The sequence below is a fragment of the Oncorhynchus gorbuscha genome, linkage group LG18 (assembly GCF_021184085.1).
Source record: "Oncorhynchus gorbuscha isolate QuinsamMale2020 ecotype Even-year linkage group LG18, OgorEven_v1.0, whole genome shotgun sequence".
NCBI classification, from domain to species: domain Eukaryota; kingdom Metazoa; phylum Chordata; class Actinopteri; order Salmoniformes; family Salmonidae; genus Oncorhynchus; species Oncorhynchus gorbuscha.
In genome coordinates, this window is record NC_060190.1 from 37963104 (window position 1) to 37986693 (window position 23590).

A 23590-nucleotide genomic window follows, 5' to 3' on the forward strand; every position below is an offset into this window, starting at 1 on the left:
GTCGAGTGCTGAAGTGTGTAGTCTGTCGTCGGTTGCAACATTTACTACCAAGTTCTAAACTGCCTCTTGAAGCAACGTCAGCAAAATAACTATTCATCGGGAGCTTCATAAAATTAGTTTCCATGGCCGAGCAGCTGCACACTAACCTAAGATCACCATGCACAATGCCCAGCGTCGGCTGGAGTGGTGTAAAGCTCCAAGCTATTGGACTCTGGAGCCTTGGAAACACGTTTTCTGGTGTGATGAATCACGCTTCACCGTCTGGCAGTCCTATGGACGAATCTAGGTTTGGGGGATGCCAGGAGAACATTTGGTGGAGGAGGAACAATGGTCTGGGGCTGTTTTTCATGGTTCGAGTTAGGCCAATTAGTTCCAGCGATAGAAAATCTTAATACTACGGCATACAATGACATTCTCAACGATTCTGTGCTTCCAACAGTTTGGGGAATGACCTTTCCTGTTTCAGTATGACAATGCACCCGTGCACTAAGCGAGGTCCATACAGAAATGTTTTGGTCGAGATCAGTGTGAAAGAACTGGACTGGCCTGCACAGAGCCCTGACCTCAACCCCATTGAACTCCTTTGGGACAATGTCTGTCCAACATCAGTGCCCGACCTCACTAATGCTCTTGGGGCTGAATGGAAGCAAGTTCCTGCAGCAATGTTCCAACATCTAGTGGAAAGCCTTCCCAGAAGAGTGGAGGCTGTTATAGCAGCAAAGGGGGACCAACTCCTTATATATCCCACCTGAACAGGCTGAAATGCCAGTTATTAATATTATTTATATTTTTGCTCTTTTTCAAATTAAGTTTATCAAACAATAGTCTGCACTCTAAATATTATTTTGCTTAATTTTGGCGATCCTTATTTTAAATACTACTGTCATTGTGTGTAAATATCATACAACAAAAATAGAAAATCAAGTTTTTGAATGCACTGCCCTGGTTCCCAAAGTCATGGTTAAAAATGCAATTGTTTAGTCATCATCAGATATCTTCATATCTTAATTTCTCTCTTAATCTTAATTTGTCTGATACTTTTCTCCTCCAGGTGGTCCTCCACCCAACCCCTAACAGCCCCAAGGCATCAGAGCTCCATAAGATGGCCCTCACCAAGGCCTGCCCCGACCAGAACCTTCAGATCAAACTGGCCATCCGCATGGACAAACCACAGAACATGAAGCATTCTGGGTAAGTATGGACAAGCTCCAAAACGTGAAGAATTCCTGGTAAGCATGGACAAGCCGCAGAAGATGAAGAATTCTGGGCAAGCAAGGGAAATCTGGTCCTATTGATCTCAATGGGACCTGGTAATTTATTATTTTAAGTCTGCTACTTTACTGCATTAATACTCATGAGGACAGAGGAGGATGTCCAGATAGGGTTTTGTTTTGGGTTTTATTTGCACCTTTTTCATCCATTTCTCTGAAACTCCTCCAGCCTCTTCCTTGGTTCCTTCTTGGCCTAATTTCTAGCTAAATGGAGAGAAATGTTCCATCCCTTCTGGTGGTTACTACTGGGTTTGTTTTACATTTAGAGAGCAACAAAGACACTAGCTTTCAGGCCAACGTGACTCATTCTCACTGCGCCAACCCAGGGTCATCCGCTCTGCATAAAACACCAAAACATGTACGACATGATCATATTATGAACAGTGATTAGTTCAGCCTCTCTTTCGTTTGTGGTAGGGGATACACTCCTTGCTATGTATGTAGTGTGGGCTAAACCTGCTGATTCTGTTGCTGGTTCTTCAACACAGGAAACAACAATAGCCAATTGTCATACCGTTGCCATGTAATCATTACATTGCCATGTAGTAATTGTTGAACATTGTTTTCTGGCAGGTATTTGTGGGCTTTTGGGAAGAACGTCTGGAAGCGCTGGAAGAAGCGTTTCTTTGTCCTCGTGCAGGTTGGTACATCATCAGCCTCTGAAATATAATGTCTTTGGTCTGGGCAAAACGAAAGGTCATTCAAATGATTACATCACCAAGACAAACAATCACATACAGTTTATTCGAATATATTGGCACCATTGAACTTTACAATAGAGTGCAAATGGATCAGAATGTCTTGTTTTCTCTCTTCAAAACTGGTTTTACCCTGTAGGCATCTGCAACTTGCCACAGGTGAGATGAATTACCCAGTAGACGAGAATCCCCTGCCTCCAACCAAATTAATTTGAATTCTGAATAATTTAGTCCAGGACATTTTTTTTTTTGTATATCAAACAAACGTGTGAACACTTAAGGTGTTTTCAATTTCAACTTGTTTTAGCAGGAATAGGGAATTGTGATTGCAACTGTACGTGGCTAAAGGGGTAGTTTTCACACACAAATATAATCACTTTCTTAATCAGCCTTCTTACCTCAAAAGAAGCTTGAGCAATCACAGCAATTCACCATTGATCCTCTAATGTTCCTGAGCAGATGGAAGTGTATGACGTGTCTGTCCTCTCTGGTGCAGGTGAGCCAGTACACATTTGCCATGTGCAGCTACAGAGAGAAGAAGTCTGAGCCACAGGAGCTGCTACAGCTGGATGGTTACACTGTGGACTACACCGATCCCCAGCCAGGTACATATATACACACAAGCACGCACACATGCACATTCACACAGACACACACGTACATTATGTACGCGTGTGCATGCATGCACGCAAGCACAGATGGACACACACACACACACGAATGCATGCACGCACGCACACACACACACACACCACACAACCTGTCCCTAAACCCTCCTCTCTGTCTCTAGGATTGGATGGCGGTAGGGCGTTCTTCAACGCGGTGAAGGAGGGCGACACTGTGATCTTTGCCAGTGATGACGAGCAGGACCGCATCCTGTGGGTTCAGGCAATGTACCGGGCCACCGGTCAGTCCCACAAGCCTGTTCCCCCCACCCAGGTCCAGAAACTAAACTCCAAGGGGGGTGCCACCGCTCAGATGGACGCGCCCATCTCCCAGTTCTGTAAGTAAACCAATACACAACCTCAGCATCATATCAGCCAATCAGCAGGCAGTTTCAGGTTTCATCCCGCCCCCAATCCAGTGACAGCTCTCACCCATACCGTTTCACTGCGCCATGCGTCTCTCCCCACGCCACACTGCAGCCACATACTGTAACTGTTGAACACGTTGCGCTGTAGAACTGAAGTCGACACACGCAGGCACCTCCTCCTCATTGCTGTATCACACAGAGTGCCCAGCTTCTACGGGCCTCCCCTCATCGTCACCAATCAGTCACACATGACGTGTTTAAAGGTGCAACTTCATATGACTCTTCCCCCATCAATCTGCTCTGTCTCTCTCTAAACATTAACCAAGCTGACAAACTGAAGAGAAACACGGAATGGCGGCCAATGGTCGTAGATATAGATTAATAAACCACTAAAATGAAATAATCAAGCTTGGCACCTTTTTAGCCTTTTTGAATCCTTTTGAAAACCTTTTTTTTTTTACTTTTGAGAATGTTTTGCGGTAAGTGTTGTGTTTGCGACAATGCTAAGGTGACAGCGAGTATTGCCTGAACACCCCCAGACCCCAACATGTGGTATGGTAGAAAACAACAGCTGTAACAGACAGGGATGATTTTCTGAGTCCCCCGCTCAGCCCAGCCCTGTCTCGGTCCAGCCACTGCTCAGTCAACGTTGTCTGTAGTGTTAACCGATCCTTTACTTGTACCTTTAAGCAGCCACTGGTCAGATACTGTTCGGTAGCAAAGTGAAGGTAAGACTGTCTCTCGTGACATGGCTTCTGCAACACGTACCTAATCTACTTCCTGTTGTAACCGTCTCTTCTGTGTCCTCTGCCCCTTATGTTTAAAACACACTTTGAATCACAGTTTAACAGTGAAATAGGGCCAACGAATTTTAGGCTAACGTGATACTCGTGTATCCTAATGCACTTTTTTTTTTACAAAGAAATATCTAAGTTACACGTTGTAAACACCCTGAAACCTGAACAGGTTGAACCCTAACTTGGGAAATTAGTACCCTTTAGTTACCAACTCAATTCTGTTCTTTTACAGCACTAAAGAACTAGCCTGGTAAAACCAGACTGAATGCTGTGCTCACCAGTGTTTCAATAAGGTGAGTGCATCGTTCAGTCTGGTTAACAAGACTAAAGAACACTCCACAATAATAGATCCTGCTATTCAAAACCAAACATGATAACTCATTTTGGTGTGCGTCCTTCCTTCAACTCCTTCAGTTATTTTAGCGGTTATTCTAATGTCCAAGCCGTTTGGTTAGAGTTAATGGGTTTGGTTAGAGTTAATGGGTTTGGTTAATGGGTTTGGTTAATGGGTTTGTTTAGAGTTAATGGGTTTGGTTAATGGGTTTGGTTAGAGTTAATGGGTTTGGTTAATGGGTTTGGTTAGAGTTAATGGGTTTGGTTAATGGGTTTGGTTAGAGTTAATGGGTTTGATTAATGGGTTTGGTTAGAGTTAATGGGTTTGGTTAATGGGTTTGGTTAGAGTTAATGGGTTTGGTTAATGGGTTTGGTTAGAGTTAATGGGTTTGGTTAATGGGTTTGGTTAGTGTTAATGGGTTGTAGAAAAAGCTTTTTTCCTCTTTTATTATATTGGCATTTTTATAACCTGAAAACAATTCAGCAATAAAAACATCCATATAGGTTTTTATGCAGGAATTGCGCTATTTAGGTAACAAAAGCGTAGATGTAAAAAACAAATTTGGGGGGGGGGGTAGGAAATCTGTTTTAATTCATTACACTGTAGTTTTCATCCGTTTCTATAAACAGAATCTATAGTCAAGAATTCCCTGTGGTCACTCCATTGGTGTCTTTGTCGAGTATGTGATCGTTCTTCTGGTTATTTGGTTACCTCCTCTATATAAGACCAGCCATTCTGATGCCATTCAATGACCCCTCACAGAGGCACAGACCTCCTCCCTCTACCCCCCCTCCTCTCTGAAACACTGTGCCACACCAAACGGACATGTTTCACCCCTCCCTGGTTATCTTGAATGGCACTGGGGCCATAACATACACCACACCGCCCTGTTATTCTCCTTTCTTTCTTTCTTTCTTTCTATGTTTCTTTCTTTGTCTCTTTTTCTCTCTCTCTCTCTCTCTCTCTCTCTCTCTCTCTCTCTCTCTCTCTCTCTCTCTCTCTCTCTCTCTCTACCATCAGAGCTCTGCTGCCGATAATAAGGTTCTGGAGCACTGATATGGAAGGATAGGAGAGTAGTCTTTCTAAAGGAGAACTTCTAGGCTACTACTTCTAAATGATAAATTTAGATGAGGAAGGAATGGGACTCTGGCGAAGCTAATAGTGTTTTTCTCATGTGCCAGCCTGCCTCCAGACTGAGTACAGTACTTGACCTACCAGATAAGTTATGAGTGTCACTACTCATTACCAGGCAACATCACTTTGCTTTAAGTGGACTCCCATATTCATAACCGTATAATAATAAACATTTTGGATAAAATTATAGCATTAGGTGGATATGTCAGGTTTATTCCAATTGCGTTAGCCATTTAGATTGTTATTACTCTTCATTTATTTTTCCTCTAAACATTATCTCGTAAGCTGTCCAGTGCCTTCATAGATTCAGCGGAGGATACTGGCATCATTTGCATAATAATAATGATAGTAGAACTAAAAGTTGTTGTTGGAGTGCTGGATGTAACGGTAGAGTATGGGCCAGTGCTCCTTTGTTATGAGCTGGAGAAAGCAAAGGGAAGCGATCATATTACGATGGTAATGTATAATGTATGTTAGAATGAGTTACAGATGTCGGATCTTAATTTGATCACCCTGTTGCAGGATAACTTTCCCGAAATGCAGGACATTTACCACTTGTAGTGTATTTGAGGCTTTAAAAGGCTTGTCATTTCCACTTGGAGATTTCAGACTTGATTTCCCCTTATGAAGAAAATGTAAAAATGCCTACAGAAAATAATTATAATCCACACAATAATTTACATTTTCTGTTGCTGCAGGATTATTGTCCTGCTATAGAAAACTGACTCAAATTAAGGTGCAACAAATGTACTATACCTAGATCAGAAACCGGACTAAATCAACCACAGCAGAGGGATGATAACCCTTTGCCCTTATCCTTTCATCTCTCTTGTTTCTGTCATGCTCTCACTGGCCCTCTATTTCCCTCTCTTGATTTTCTATCAATCTACTCTCTTTCTCTCTACCTTTCTTTTCACTATCTCTCTCTCTCTCCAGCTCACATACCCACACATGCTCAGCACACCACCGCTGCCCTCTCTCTCTCTCTCTCTCTCTCTCTCTCTCTCTCTCTCTCTCTCTCTCTCTCTCTCTCTCTCTCTCTCTCTCTCTCTCTCTCTCTCTCTCTCTCTCTCTCTCTCTCTCTCTCTCTCTCTCTCTCTCTCTCTCATTTTGGTACAGGTTGTTGTTTTTTAAGTTGTTTTTTTCTTCCTCATGCTTTGCTTGTTACCCTTCTTTAGTATTGCAACTGCTAGGTGAGGGACACTCGTGTTTGCTCTCCTCCAGCCTTGTTGCTAGTCTTTATGTTATTCTGGTTTGTCCCTTCTCACCCCGCTGTCTTCTAGCTGGACTTAAGGGTAAGTGCTTCCCTGTAGCCGGCACAGCTCAGATAATCCCCAACGATTATCTGACAAATGCAACGTGCTTTCTCTCCTCTTTCCCTATCCACTTCCTCCTCTTAAGTCTCCTCGCTTCATGTCTTTAGACAGTAGAAAACATATTTTTTTGTTTGATTTCTCCTCAATCTGAGATTTGAAGTAGCCATAAGCTTCCATTCCTGATGGTTTAGGATGCATGTATTTGATTCTTAGACTTATCATTTGGCTCAGTAATTATTGTAGTTTATATTCTGGTTATTATTATGCTTTTTTTGTTGCATAATTGCCTTCTCTCCTTAATCTTATTGGTGTCCAAGGACCCCTCAGAGTAAAGCAGAGAGATGGCCCAATGTGACATGATGCCATCAGAAAATAAAATACAGTAAATGACTGCTGTAGAAAATCTAGTTGTGAATCCATCAACAGTTATGGAAATTCTATTTTAGAGAGCAGTAGAGGACAGTAAAAATGTTTCCCCCTAAGGGAACTTCAGAGCTTGTAATCAAGCTTTTTTTTTTAAGTCCTACAATCCTTTACATCGCTTACAAATGATTGAATATTTACATATTGTTTAATACATTTGTTCAAAGAGTAGAGCAGTTGGAAAGCTGTGACATTTGGACCCTTTTAGCAGGGTAACATGGGTCATGCTTTACTTCCGAGGACTCAATTCATAGCCGTGGGAAGTAGGGGTGCTGAGGGTGCTACAGCACCCCCTGGTAAATCACCCCAAGAATCTGTGGAGAAAAATACTCCTCAGTGGCCATGGCTCAATTGCTTTTGGTTCTTTTCTTTTGTCCTCTGTTCACGAGAGTTGGCAAATATGTACGTGGAGTATTCTGAATGCAGATGACAAGGAGTAGCCATTGGCACCGCTCCTTACCATACAATACTCTGGAAGAACCCTCTTACTACATGGGCCTATAGACAGCAGCTAGACCCCCATAGTAGCACCTCTAGGAGGGAACAGATCTCATTTTGCTTTCTTTTGATTGCCCTTTGATTGCCTGAACAGGTGAACACTTTTGTCATGTGTCCATTATTGCGTTTGATGGAATTACAGGAATTTGTATTTCCCCCTTGCCATCTCCCAGAGAATGATCGACATGTAGTTTTGCCTCTGTCGGCTTCATGCTATAAACCGATGTACTTGCACCAAATTGTATTGCTTCCCTGTTAGAGATACTCCAGTAGTTGGTATGCCTGTTAGTTGTGCTCTGTAGATGTCATGAATAAATACACTGCAACACACTCAAGTATTGTCAACTTGCAAATGCTAAGAGAAAGAGGAATGCCCAAAATGTTTTATCTAAACATTGAAAATGGAACCTTCAGATGCATGACATAACATTTTGAAACATTTTTGAAAGCACAATGAAAAGTCACTGTTCTACAGCATGTTTTGTTTGTCATTGAGCATTTATTAATTACTGTATTCCCCAATATTCATAATGGAAAAACAATCCAATCTTTTTAACCAATCATCTTGCCTTTAGATGATGACGTCACCATCGACAAGAACTCACTAAATATGATCATGTGCCCCCATAGTCCATTCAGTCTGTTATTCCAAAATCAAACTCCATTTCCTCATTTATAAAACAACCAGAAGAGATATTCCCCACCCCCTTTCCTCCCGCCTACCTTCAAGCACTTTCTATCACACATTGTGCACCTTCACTTTGCCCCTATCGCACACTTTCTCTCACCCCCACCCTTCCCTTACTGCCCCCGTAACTATCCCACCCCGTCCGCTATCGCTTCCCCACTTTCCTGGCACTGTCTGTATCTCCCTCGTCTATTTATCTCTGTGTGTCTGAGTCGTTTTCTCAGCCACCCCCCCTTTCTCTCTCTCTTTGTATGTTCACCCTTTGTTTCCTTTTCATCTCATTCTCACACCCTCACTTTTGAACTCTATCTCCCCCTACAACTTTCATTTTTCCATCATATCTATAATTTCTTCCCTGTCTCACCCCTCTCACCTCTCTCTTAACCTATGCTTACCCCTCTGTCTTAGCCTTAGTTCACCCCTCTCTCCCTTTTAACTTCTGGTAGGGCCTTTTTTGTCAGTGCCTAGCAAAACCAGGGATACATAGTCTGTTGGTCTAGTCCACTCGTTTGGATGATTAAGAAACAAAACACCTCCTAATTTTATGCTCCAGAACCCTTTAACAAGTACCATTGTACGTACAGTTGTCCTATCCTCATTCGTGGCCCTCCATCTCCCCTTTATCTATCCCTGTCTCTGAACATGGGGCGGACAGATGTCAGTTGAGTTCAAAGTTAATGTTGTTATAGAACCCCCACCCCCAGCCAAGCCCAGCTTACCCCCTTATCCACCTGCCCCACCACCGTCACATTATCCTCACTTTTTTTCAGTGTCATGCGATTGGACATGACACCTGTCACTCACCGACGCTGAGGAGGAACATCAACACCTCTTTCATTTCTCTATATGCTATGCAAGCGATGCTGCAAGTTGCCTTGTAGTTTTTGAACATTTATAGGCTTTTTGAATGGTGTTGAATGGGCAAAAACATAACGAAAGACATCTGTCAGAAGTAAATTCCTTCACAAATACAAATATAATTGTATATCGTACCAGTCAAAAGTTTGGACACAACTACTCATTCAATGGTTTTTCTATATTTTTAAAATTTTCTACTTAGTAGAATAATAGTGAAGACATCAACACTATGAAATAAGACATACAATCAAAAAAGTGTAAAACCAATCAAAATATATTTTAGTTTTGAGATTCTTCAAAGTAGCCACACTTTGCCTTGATGACAGCTTGGCACACTCTTGGCATTCTCTCAACCAGCTTCACCTGGAATGCTTTTCCGACAGTCTTGAACGAGTTCCCAAATATGCTGAGCACTTGTTGGCTGCTTTCCTTCGTTCTGCGGTCCAACTCATCCCAAACCATCTCAGGTCACCTGATTCAGTACTCCATCACTCTCCTTCTTGGTCAAATAGCCCTTACACAGCCTGGAGGTGTGTTGGGTCATTGTCCTGTTGAAAACCAATTGATTGTCCCACTACTCACAAACCAGAGGGCATGGCGTATCACTGCAGAATGTTGTGGTAGCCATGCTGGTTAAGTGTGCCTTGAATTATAAAAAAATTACAGACAGGGTCACCAGCAACCCCCCCACCACCACCATCACACCTCCTCCTTCATGCTTCACTGTGGGAACTACACATGTGGAGATCATCCGTTCACCTATTCTGCGTCTCACAACGACATGGAGGTTGGAACCAAAAATCTCAAAATTGGACTCATTAGACCAAAGGACAAATTTCCACCTGTCTAATGTCCTCATGAGAGCCAGTTTCATCATAGCACTTGATGATTTTTGTGACTGCACTTGAAAAAACTTTAAAAGTTCCTGAAATGTTCCACATTGACTGACCTTCAGGTCTTAAAGTAATGATGGACTGTCGTTTCTCTTTGCTTATTTGACCTGTTCATGCCATAATATGGACTTGTTATTTTATACCACCCCTACCTTGTCTTCTGAGATTTTATACCACCCCTACCTTGTCACATCACAATCTGATTGGCTCAAAAACATTAAGAAGGAAAGAAATTCCACAAATTGACTTTTAACAAGGCACACCTGTTAATTGAAATGGATTCCAGGTGACTACCTCATGAAGCTGGTTGAGAGAATGCCAAGAGTGTGCAAAGCTGTCAATGAGGCAAAGGGTGGCTACTTTGAAGAATCTCAAGTATAAAATATATTTTGATTTGTTTAACGCTTTTTTGGTTGCTACATGATTCCATATGCGTTATTTCATAGTTGTGATGTCTTCACTATTATTCTACAATGTTGGAAATAGTGAAAAATAAAGCAAAACACAAGAATAATTAGGTGTGTCCAAACTTTGGACTGGTACTGTATATGACCACATTTCCACAAATTTAATGATATAATCATCAAGCCTATTCAGTACAGGGCTAGGGACATGAACACGGATGTATGACGTAGGAACGCGTGCGTCACTTGCACATGATGTTGAGTCCCCCTTTTCATGTCATCTCATCACTGATAGTTTGAGATCTGACTATATACAGTATGTAGTGCAGAAATGGGAAGAAAATGTGGGAATATCAATGTTTTTTTTTATTTATCAGGTACTGGTTATATTCTGCTTTTAGGCTTCTCATCAATGTTTTTGTTAGATGAGAGTATTCTGGTTATTCAAATTATGCCACCATTACTGTCATGACAGACAGAATACATATTTTGGTTTCAGAAGATGGTCATACATTAATACATGTCTCCTGTATTTGTTCTCTGTCCTCAACATATACACTGCCGTTTAGATCTATTGAACAATCATACAACACTAATCAAATACCCGTCAAAATCGATTTTAAAAACATGGGCACTCATTCCTTGACCTGCTCCCAGAATGCATTTGGATGCAGATAAGCAGCTCCCTAGAAGCTTGTGTCCCCTATAAAAATAGATGTATTCTATAGAATAGAAAACACTTAACTCTTACAGTTTTTAAAAGAGCTATTTTACTCAGCCTAATATTTTTTTCTAAATCACCCTATACTCTGTTTTGTTTTTCAGCACACGACCCATCATTTGTCAGGAACTTAGTGGCATTGACCAATCAATCGCGAATGGCAGAATCTATTGAACACATATTACGAATGAGATTTAGCATCCTATTCAATTTAACCCACCACTTTCTTAATACATGTTTTGAATCTAATATGCCTAAAATGGTAGCCATTGAACAACAAAAAGCTGCATGCCAGCATCCACTTACTACAGTACGACAAAGCACTGGTCCCATTGAGCTTAGCTACAGATTCACATCAGTAGCTCCTTATTCCACAATCCCGATCAGCTCTATTGACTCTGTCTGATATGATGCAAGTTGACAATGTAAAGCTGTAAGTGTTTATAATTTGCCCTAACAGTAGTCTTAGCCAGACAGGCCCAGTGTTGTGTTGAGGTAGAGAGAGATGCTGTACTATTTCTCTGTGCCTTACTGACACCCTCTTCCTCTGAATCCTGTCCTTTTCCCTGTGCTGGTTGGACACAGACGCAGACAGAGCTCAGAAACATGGCATGGATGAGTTTATCTCGGCTAACCCCTGTAGCTTTGACCACGCCTCCCTGTTCGAGATCGTCCAGAGGCTCACGTTGGACCACAGGCTCAATGACACCTTCTGCTGCCTGGTGAGTGGCATTCTCCAAACCCACAGTACGGTGGAATGAGAATAAATACAGTCCTGGGCACTAAATATATACTTTTTATCAAAATGCTGACATTTTTTTGGAGCAAGGTACATAGTTAATGTGACTTAGGTCATGGTTCAGTCAGGGAAAGGGGTTTGTTTGTGATTGAGATCATGGTGCTAACCTCTTAAAAAAAGCTCTGATGTTATGCGTAGGGATGGTTCAGCCCGGGCCAGGTGTTATAATATAAACTGTTAAACCCCCTCTCTGGGCCTCCCGAGTGGCACAGCGGTCTTAGGCACTGCAGTGCTTGAGGTGTCACTGCAGGTCTGGGTTCAATCCCCGTCTGTGTCGCAGCCGGCCGTGACCGGTGACGCACAATTAGCCCAGCGTCATCCAGGTTAGGGGAGGGTTTGGCCGGCCGGGATGTCCTTGTGCCATCGCTCTCTAACGACTCCGGTGGCAGGCCAGGCGCATGCACGCTGACACGGTCAACAGTTGTATGGCGTTTCCTCCGTTTGGTGCCGCTGGCTTCCGGGTTAAGGGAGCAGTGTGTCAAAAGCAGTGTGGCTTGGTAGTATTGTGTTCCGCAGGATGCATGGCTCTCGAACTTCGTCTCTCCCGAGTCCGTACGGGAGTTGTAGCGATGGGACAAGACTATAACTCCCAATTGGATATCACGAAATTGGGGAGAAAAAGGGCTTAAAAAATGATAAATAATAACATAAAATCACCTCTCTGATGTAATGTGTAGGGATGGTTCAGCCCAGGCCAGGTGTTTGTCCTGGATGAGTACTGTGCCAGGAACGGCGTGCGGGGGTGTCACAGACACCTGGGTTACCTAGGGGACCTGCTGGAGAGGGCGGACAGAGGAGCCATGATCGACCCCACCCTGCTTCACTACAGCTTCGCTTTCTGCGCCTCCCATGTCCACGGTAACAGGTAAAATATACACCCGAATGAACCCGGTCCTCCTGCTTGCCAATCCATAGTCTTAATCATTAGACCAAGAGGACATCCTCAAGGTCGGAGGGCGACATTTTTGGACAGGCCAGTGCTCATCACAAGGTAGCACTGGCAATGCTAAATCACCACCATATCGCAAGAGAGATGGGTGAAGTTTGTATCTCAAATACACACACAAAAGGTCTTCAGATAAAATAAGAAGAGAAAGAAGGGAAGAGAAGCTGGCCATAGTAAACAGGACAAAAGGGTCAGAGGCATCAAACGCAGCAGAGCACCATTGCTTTACGATTTCCCAATGTCACGTCTTTGTTTGTCATGAATGTTTTGCATATGATTTATTATGATTTTAATCATGTATTTTATGTTATCATGTCGTCATTTTGTTCACTTTTTTAAAAAATTATTCAATTATATTTACCTTGGTTTCCACCGCATTCCTTTTTTTCTTTTCCCTCCTTGCCTTTTGTTGCTTTATTCAGTCTCATTATGTCGATGTTGCTCATCCTCCCATGCATCCCTATAAAGTCAGAGAGGGCAGCAGTTACTGTGGGCCACTGGTGGGTTGTGAGGGCCCCTGGGCCCCTAGCGGCGCCCAGAGCCCAGAACCAGGGGCTGGCTCGAAACGGGGAAGCAAAAAGATGAAGTTTAGAAAGAAAAGGGATTCCACATTTCAACTCGTCCAAGAGCCCATCAGGTAAGATGATGTACTAGAAAATATATGTACATAGCTACCTTGTACCCATGCGCATTGACTCGGTACTGGTACTCCCTGTATATAGCTATGCAATTTGTACCTGTCGTTGTTATTCGTTATTCACTGTGTATTCATTTGTCGTGTGACTTTCTATTTTTATGACATTTTTTAATTCTACACTGTTGAAAAGAGACCCGGAAGTAAGCCTTTCACTTGTCAGTCTACATCTATTGTTTACGAATAATGTGACAAATACAATTTGATTGGATGTTTGTCTGTGTGAGAAAGAACATTTACATTTGGTAAACATGCTGAAGAATGACAAGCAGCAGTAAAATCAGTAAAATCATGGCGAACAAAAAGATGGCACTGTTTATGTGCAAAATGCTGTATCGTTCCTTTTTTACATTTACATTTACATTTAAGTCATTTAGCAGACGCTCTTATCCAGAGCGACTTACAAATTGGTGCATTCACCTTATGACATCCAGTGGAACAACCACTTTACAATAGTGCATCTAAATATTTTAAGGGGGGGGGGGGGTGAGAAGGATTACTTTATCCTATCCTAGGTATTCCTTAAAGAGGTGGGGTTTCAGGTGTCTCCGGAAGGTGGTGATTGACTCCGCTGTCCTGGCGTCGTGAGGGAGTTTGTTCCACCATTGGGGAGCCAGAGCAGCGAACAGTTTTGACTGGGCTGAGCGGGAACTGTACTTCCTCAGTGGTAGGGAGGCGAGCAGGCCAGAGGTGGATGAACGCAGTGCCCTTATTTGGGTGTAGGGCCTGATCAGAGCCTGGAGGTACTGAGGTGCCGTTCCCCTCACAGCTCCGTAGGCAAGCACCATGATCTTGTAGCGGATGCGAGCTTCAACTGGAAGCCAGTGGAGAGAGCGGAGGAGCGGGGTGACGTGAGAGAACTTGGGAAGGTTGAACACTAGACGGGCTGCGGCGTTCTGGATGAGTTGTAGGGGTTTAATGGCACAGGCAGGGAGACCATCCAACAGCGAGTTGCAGTAATCCAGACGGGAGATGACAAGTGCCTGGATTAGGACCTGCGCCGCTTCCTGTGTGAGGCAGGGTCGTACTCTGCGGATGTTGTAGAGCATGAACCTACAGGAACGGGCCACCGCCTTGATGTTAGTTGAGAACGACAGGGTGTTGTCCAGGATCACGCCAAGGTTCTTAGCGCTCTGGGAGGAGGACACAATGGAGTTGTCAACCGTGATGGCGAGATCATGGAACGGGCAGTCCTTCCCCGGGAGGAAGAGCAGCTCCGTCTTGCCGAAGTTCAGCTTGAGGTGGTGATCCGTCATCCACACTGATATGTCTGCCAGACATGCAGAGATGCAATTCGCCACCTGGTCATCAGAAGTGGGAAAGGAGAAGATTAATTGTGTGTCGTCTGCATAGCAATGATAGGAGAGACCATGTGAGGTTATGACAGAGCCAAGTGACTTGGTGTATAGCGAGAATAGGAGAGGGCCTAGAACAGAGCCCTGGGGACACCAGTGGTGAGAGCGCGTGGTGAGGAGACAGATTCTCGCCACGCCACCTGGTAGGAGCGACCTGTCAGGTAGGACGCAATCCAAGCGTGGGCCGCGCCGGAGATGCCCAACTCGGAGAGGGTGGAGAGGAGGATCTGATGGTTCACAGTATCGAAGGCAGCCGATAGGTCTAGAAGGATGAGAGCAGAGGAGAGAGAGTTAGCTTTAGCGGTGCGGAGCGCCTCCGTGATACAGAGAAGAGCAGTCTCAGTTGAATGACTAGTCTTGAAACCTGACTGATTTGGATCAAGAAGGTCATTCTGAGAGAGATAGCGGGAGAGCTGACCAAGGACGGCACGTTCAAGAGTTTTGGAGAGAAAAGAAAGAAGGGATACTGGTCTGTAGTTGTTGACATCGGAGGGATCGAGTGTAGGTTTTTTCAGAAGGGGTGCAACTCTCGCTCTCTTGAAGACGGAAGGGACGTAGCCAGCGGTCAGGGATAAGTTGATGAGCGAGGTGAGGTAAGGGAGAAGGTCTCCGGAAATGGTCTGGAGAAGAGAGGAGGGGATAGGGTCGAGCTGGCAGGTTGTTTGGCGGCCGGCCGTCACAAGACGCGAGATTTCATCTGGAGAGAGAGGGGAGAAAGAGGTCAGAGCACAGGGTAGGGCAGTGTGAGCAGAACCAGCGGTGTCGTTAGACTTAGCAAACGAGGATCGGATGTCGTCGACCTTCTTTTCAAAATGGTTGACGAAGTCATCTGCAGAGAGGGAGGAGGTGGGGGGAGGGGGAGGAGGATTCAGGAGGGAGGAGAAGGTGGCAAAGAGCTTCCTAGGGTTAGAGGCAGATGCTTGGAATTTAGAGTGGTAGAAAGTGGCTTTAGCAGCAGAGACAGAGGAGGAAAATGTAGAGAGGAGGGAGTGAAAGGACTCCAACTGGCGGCTCCACTACCGCATGATGCGCTGGGCTGATGTTGTGTTTTTTTGTATTCTATGATGTCATCCTAAGGCCTGACGGACTGGGAACAGTGAAGGTGGACGAAAAGGAGCGCTTTGAAGAAATCAAAGAGCAATTGCGTGTGATCCTGGAACACCAGATCACTAACTTCAGGTGAGTGCTGCTGCCTACTGGTCTATCTATCGATCAGATCGATCGAATAATGGATAGATGGAATAGTATATGATGAGGCTAGCGATCGTTTGATCGCTCGCTCGATCGCTAGCCTCAGCATATACTATTCCATAGTTCTGTTGTCCATGGTGATTTTTATATTTCATTGTGATTCAACTCGCTTCTCTCGTGTAGATATTGCTTCCCGTTCGGACGTCCAGAGGGAGCTTTGAAGGCCACGCTTTCTTTGCTGGAAAGGGTTCGTACATTTTGATGACTGCAATCTTTTCGTTCTCCTTTTACAGAATATATATATATATATGCTAGAAAAAGGAAATTGAAAATGAAAACAAAACTGCAATAACCTGATGTTCAGTGGGAAGACCCGAAGGAAGACTTGTCCTGTCCTGTTCCTTATCCTCAGGTGCTGATGAAGGACATTGTGACTCCAGTCCCACAAGAGGAAGTGAAGGGAGTCATCCGTAAATGCCTGGAGCAGGCTGCACAGCTCAACTACGCTAAAATCACAGAGTACGCCAAAATCGAAGGTAACTAGCCATGATTTACATATACAGACACACCCTCAATATGCAATAGCAGTTACTAACTCTGTTGGTAAATTCTTGGTTGCTGTTGCTTTAAAACCTGTAAATGGTTGTTTTTCTTTAGATGATGGTAACTGTTTTAGTACTTTAGTGCCTTTTCAGTAATTGTGGGGTTTTCTATGTGGAACAGAAGTGTCAAACATTCTACTCTCATTTGGAAGTGACTTGTCATGACCACTTTGATTCCTTTTTTAGCATCCTACAGTGGGATTCTTTTCAAGATAACCTGGACCAGATTAACCTGGAGAAAAGAAGCACTGAAGGCACATACTGAGAGCTCTTATTTATTTAGCACATGAATTCAAGAGAAACAGCCGATGCAGTTATTTTTCCATTTGACAGATTGGTTGTCACTTGTTTGTCACTCAGCCAATTAACACTACCCTTCGTTTCAGGCAGGCTGCTTTAGCTGTACTCTACTTTACTCTACTGTGGGTCAAGTTGGCTTTTTGTAGTGGTGTTGTGAGTAAAAATGCATTCAAATCCAAAGTTTTGGATTAAAGCCCTGTTTACTTGCCGGCCCCCATGTTACTGTACCTTGAGTCTCGCTGTATCCTGGCCCCTGGCATGTGGTGATTTAACAGTATATATCTGGAATATACAGAATATTATATCTACAATATGCAGTAAACATACACTATATATACAAAAGTGTGTGGACACACCTTCAAATGAGTGAATTCAGCTATTTGAGCCACACCCATTGCTGACAGGTGTATAAAATTGAGCACACAGCCATGCAATCTCCATAGACAAACATTGACAGAAGAATGATCTTACTGAAAAGCTCAGTGACTTTCAACCCTCATAGGATGCCACCTTTCCAACAAGTCAGAACGTCACATTTCTGCACTGCTAGAGCTGCCCCGGTCAACTGTAAGTGCTATTATTGTGGAGTGAAAACATCTACTGTAGGAGCAACAACAGCTCAGCCACAAACTGGTAGGCCACACAAGCTCACAGAATGGGACCGCCAAGTGCTGAAGCGCGTAGCGGGTAAAAATCATCTGCCCTCGGTTGCAACACTCGCTACCGAGTTCCAAACTGCCTCTGGAAGCAATATCAGCACAATAACTGTTTGTCGGGAGCTTCATTAAATGGGTATCCATGGCCGAGCAGCCACACACAAGCCTAAGATCACCATACGCAATGCCCAGCCTTGGCTATAGTGATGTAAAGCTCACCGCAATTGGACTCTGGAGTAGCTTCACTATCTGAGAGTCCAACGGACCAATCTGGGTTTGGTGGATGCCAGGAGAAAGCTACCTGCCCCAATGTATAGTTCCAACTCTAAAATTTGGTAGAGGAATAATGGTCTGGGGCTGTTCTTAATGGGTCGGGCTAGGCCCCTTAGTTCTAGTGAAGGGAAATCTTAACGCTGCAGCATACAGTGACATTCTTGACGATCCTGGCAAAAGTTTGGGGACGGCCCTTTCCTGTTTCAGCATGACAATACCCCCGTGCACAAAGCGAGGCTCATACAGAAATGGTTTGTCGATATCGGTGTGGAAGAACTTGACTGGTCTGCACATAGCCCTGACCTCAACCTCATCGAACCTTTGGGATTAATTGGAACGCCGACTGCGAGCCAAGCCTAAGTGCCCAGCCTCACTAATGCTCTTGTGGCAGAATGGAAGCAAGCCCCCGCAGGAATGTTCCAACATCTAGTGGAAAGGCTTCCCAGAAGAGTGGAGGCTGTTTATAGCAGCAATGTGAGAACCAACTCCATATTAATGCCCATGATTTGGAATGAGATGTGTGAGGAGCAGGTGTCCACATACTTCTGGTCATGTAGTGTATATAGTAGCTAGAAGCAGATTTCCCCTGAACAGAACTCTCCTTCCTGACCCCTACTCCTTTCTGACTGTATCTCCACACCTCGACTCCAGGGTCTATAATCTAAGATTTATCAAATAAATCTTACTTTGGCCCATCCCCTTCCTGGGGACCCTTGTCCTACTCTCCCTCTCCTTTTCCCTCTCTTTCTCTCTCTTACCTTATCTTTCCTCTTGTTCTTCCTGCGGACCATTACACTCCTCTCCCTGTTCCTCAGTCTACTGTCCACTTCCTCTCTCATCTCATTGGCTTCGCCACATTTATCACCTCACATTTCTGTGATAAGTGGTTTTGAAGCCAATGAAAAAGAATGCTCGGATTGGAGACAGACAACCCAGCATCTGTTACCTGCATGTGCTACAACACATTATGGAAAGGTTTGCCTTTACAGGTATGAACTAGCCACTACATATCACCATTTCACCTTCAATTAGATATACAGTACTCTGTTATTACTTGCAAAACACCATTTTGGTTTCCCTACAAGGTCACATGCAGATATACCACGTAGACCTATTTTCCCTATCCTTGTGTTGGTCCAATATTAAGAAAATGGTGGTAAAACACTAGTTATTGAACCCAGTCATCCGCAGCCCCAACCCAAGTCAATACTCACCATGATTGTGTTCGTTAGGCCACAAAATGAAAGAAAACAGACTGAAACAGTGGAGTACTACCTGAACTGTTTCTGTTACAAAACATTTTTCTACAGTGTGCCCTAATGAACACAACCCAGGACAGTTCTCTGCCTTGCCATCTCCTCTGACCTATAACCTCTCACCCTAACCTCTGACCCCAGCCTCTTGCATGCCCCAATCCTCCTCTTTTGTAGGTAGAAAGAGGGAAATGTTTGAGCACCCTGTCTTCTGCTTGGCGTCACAAGTGATGGATTTAACCATCCGTGAGTACCTACCTCATCCTCCCCCTGTCTCTCCTCCCTCCCTCTTTCAACTTTCTTTCACCACATCACCCCCTCCCACCCTCCTCTCAGCTATGTCCACTCCTCCTTCCCCCTCTGTGCTTTTTTTTATCCGTCGCTCATGTCTGCCGAGAGCGAGTGGGGAGAGAGAGAGAACCAGTCTGGTCTGTGGAGGTCTGTCTGGGGAGACACTGCAACAGCACTGTAGTGGTCCTACTATCAGGGACCTACAGTCTCCCATCTGTCTGTGACCAACATGAATGATCTGTCGGTCTGGTCTGTAAGCTTCTTTCTTTTGGTTGGACATATGCCCATGCCCACCCATGTGACTTGAATGCATTTTTTACTTTGCTCTGTGTTATCTCCTTCAGTCGTCTGGTCATGTGTCAGTGAGTGTGGGCTCACCACGCCACGCTGTGCGCTGGGACAGACAGGTATGGTGCTATGTCACTGCCAGAAACAGAGAAACCCAGAGAGGGAGGCAGTAGAGCAGAGCAGCAGCTGCAGGCAGAGCTACGATACCATGAGGACAGAAAGGATTGGGTGTACGCACACAGAGTTCCTATAATATGTATTTTAACTCAGCTCAACTCAACCCACCACCGGTCAATGTGTCCTGTCTTTGGTTGGTGCAGCTGTTGTTTGTCTTACGTCTAAGTTCACGACAGTCTAAAGCTGTGCCTGTCTGTTACTGTTAACTACATCCTGTTGTTGTTGCTTCTTTACTTTTGACTTCTCCTTAGGCTAATGTCTCAACGTTTCAGCGTGTCTGTACCTACGTGTATGTCTGTGGAGTTTTGTCAATGATACATCTGTCAACTACCTAACACACTCCTGCAGAGTTCCCCGTGTTCTCTCTAAAGGTCAAGGGTCAGATGGAGAAGAGTAAAGAGTCAAGTCTTGTCACTTTCTTCCGGAACATAAAATTTTAACCGTAGTGTGATATATAATCCTAAATATCTCCTCTTTTCTCTTTCTTTTCTCTCCTTCTCTCTCTCTGTTTCAAGTTGAGAAAGATAAAAAGCCGGATCCAAATGATCCAGGTGAAGCCCTGTTTGACTTTTAGCTTAGCCCCAATATACACACACACACACACACACACACACACACACACACACACACACACACACACACACACACACACACACACACACACACACACACACACACACACACACACACACACACACACACACACACACACACACACACACACACACACACACACACACACACACACACACACACACACACAGAGTTGAAGTCGGAAGTTTACATGCACTTAGGTTGGAGTCATTAAAACTTGTTTTTCAACCCCTCCACAAATGTCTTGTTAACAAACTATAGTTTTGGCAAGTCGGTTAGGACATCTACATTGGGCATCACACAAGTAATTTTCCCAACAATTTGTTTACAGACAGATTATTTCACTGTATCACAATTCCAGTGGGTCAGAAGTTTACATACACTAAGTTGACTGTGCCTTTAAACAGCTTGGAAAATTCCAGAAAATGATGTCATGGCTTTAGAAGCTTCTGATAGGCTACCTTCAAACTCAGTGCCTCTTTGCTTGACATGATTGGAAAGTCAAAAGAAATCAGCCAAGACCTCAGAACAAAATTGTACACCTCCACAAGTCTGGTTCATCCCTGGGAGCAATTTCCAAATGCCTGAAGGTACCACGTTCATATGTACAAACAATAGTACGCAATTATAAACACCATGGGACCACGCAGCCATCATACCGATCACGAAGGAGACACTTTGTTGCAAAAAGTGCAAATCAATCCCAGAACAACAGCAAAGGACCTTGTGAAGATGCTGGAGGAAACAGGTACAAAAGTATCTATATCCACAGTAAAACGAGTCCTATATTGACATAACCTGAAAGGCTGCTCATCAAGGTAGAAGCCACTGCTCCAAAACCTCCATAAAAAAAGCCAGACTACGGTTTGCAACTGCACATGGGGACGAAGATTGTCATTTTTGGAGAAATGTCCTCTGGTCTGATGAAAAAAAATAGAACTGTTTGGCCATAATGACCATCGTTATGTTTGGAGGAAAAAGGGGGAGGCTTGCAACCCGAAGAACACCCTCCCAACTGTGAAGTGCGGGGGTGGCAGCATCATGTTGTGGGGGTGCTTTGCTGCAGGAGGGACTGGCGCACTTCACAAAATATATGGCATCATGAGGCAGGAAAATTATGTGGATATATTAAAGCAACATCAAGACATCAGTCAGGAAGTTGAAGCTTGGTCACAAATGGGTCTTCCAACTGGACAATGACCCCAAGAATACTTCCAAAGTTGTGACAAAATGGCTTAAGGACAGCAAAGTCAAGTTACTGGAGTGGCCATCACAAAGCCCTGACCTCAATCTTATAGAAAATGTGTGGGAAGAACTTAAAACCATGTGTGAGCAAGGAGGCCTACAAACCTGACTCAGTTACACCAGCTTTGTCAGGGGGAATGGGCCAAAATTCACCCAACTTATTGTGGGACGCTTTTGGAAGGCTACCTGAAACGATTGACCCAAGTTAAACAATTTAAAGGCAATGCTACCAAATACAAATTGAGTATATGTAAACTTCTGACCCACTGGGAATGTGATGATAGAAATAAAATCTGAAATAAATAATTCTCTCTACTATTATTCTGACATTTCATGTTCTTAAAATAAAGTGGTGATCCTAACTGACCTAAGACAGTGCATTTTTACTAGGATTAAATGTCTGGAATTATATATAGTATAAATAGTATAAATGTATTTGGCTAAGGTGTATGTAAACTTCCGACTTCAATTGTAAATATATATATTTATCAATATATATATATATATAGTGCCTTCGGAAGGTATTCAGACCACCTGACTTCACATTTTGTTACGTTACAGCCAATTTCTAAAATGGATTAAATCGTGTTTTCTCGTCATCAATCAACACACAATATCCCATAATGACAAAGTAAAACAGTTTTTTTTTATTTCTACTCCGTACTTTGTTGAAGCACCTTTGGCAGTGACTACAGCTTCGAGTCTTCTTGGGTATGATGCTACAAGCTTGGCACACCTGTATTTGGGTCGTCTCAAGCTCTGTCAGGTTGGATGGGGAGCATTGCTGATCGGGTTCAAGTCCGGGCTCTGGCTGGGCCACTCAAGGACATTCAGAGACTTGTCCTCAAGCCACTCCTGCATTGTCTTGGCTGTGTGCTTAGGGTTGTGGTCCTCTTGGAAGGTGAACTTTCGCCCCAGTCTGAGCTCCTGAGCGTCCTGGAGTAGGTTTTCAACAAGGATCTCTGTACTTTACTCCGTTCATCTTTCCCTCGATCCTGACCGCTGAAAAACATCCCGCAGCATGATGCTGCCACCACCATTCTTCACCGTAGGGATGGTGCCAGGTTTCCTCCAGACATGACGCTTGGCAATTAGCTTGAAGAGTTTAATCCTGGTTTCATCAGACCAGAGAAACTCCAAGTGGGCTGTCATGTGCCTTTTACTGAGGAGTGGCTTGCATCTGGCCATAAAGTCTTGATTGGTGGAGTGATGCAGAGATGGTTATCCTTCTGGAAGTTTCTCCCAACTCCACAGAGGATCTCTATAGTTCTTTCAGAGTGACCATAGGGTTCTTGGTCACCTCCCTGACCAAGGCCATTCTCCCTGATTGCTCCGTTTGGCCGGGCGGCCAGCTCTAGGAAGCGACTTGCTGGTTCCAAACTTCTTCCATTTAAGAATGATGGAGGGAACTGTGTTCTTGGGGACCTTCAATGCTACAGAACTGTTTTGGTATCCTTCCCCAGATCTGTGCCTCGACACAAACCTGTCTCTGAGTTCTATGGACAATTCCTTTAACCTCACTGCTTGGTTTTTTGCTGTAACATGCACTGTCAACTGTGGGACCTTTTATAGATTGTTGTGTACCTTTCCAAATCATGTCCAATCAATTTAATTTACCACAGCTGGACTCCAGTCAAGTTGTAGAAAAATCTCAAGAGTGATCAATGGGAAACTGGATGCACCTGAGCTCAGTTTTGAGTCTCATAGCAAAGGGTCTGAATATGCAAATAAGCTATTTCTGTTCTTAATTTTAATACATTTGCAATAATTTCTCAAAACCTGTTTTCACTTTGTCATTATGGGGTATTGTGGGTAGATTGCTGAGGATTTTTTTTTGTATTTATTCCATTTTAGAAGG

At 43.9% G+C, this 23590-nt stretch overlaps 1 protein-coding gene across 1 annotated transcript in view; it reads left to right on the plus strand.

Moving 5' to 3' along the window:
* Window positions 1–23590, plus strand: part of LOC124003037 (calcium-dependent secretion activator 1-like) — a 155949-nt gene that overhangs the window by 108962 nt on the left and 23397 nt on the right. Inside the window, 10 exon segments of the mRNA XM_046311007.1 lie at window positions 1052–1191; window positions 1845–1911; window positions 2466–2574; window positions 2760–2972; window positions 11654–11790; window positions 12545–12732; window positions 15940–16041; window positions 16237–16300; window positions 16466–16589; window positions 19315–19383. Coding sequence (XP_046166963.1) covers window positions 1052–1191; window positions 1845–1911; window positions 2466–2574; window positions 2760–2972; window positions 11654–11790; window positions 12545–12732; window positions 15940–16041; window positions 16237–16300; window positions 16466–16589; window positions 19315–19383 — 1213 coding nt within the window.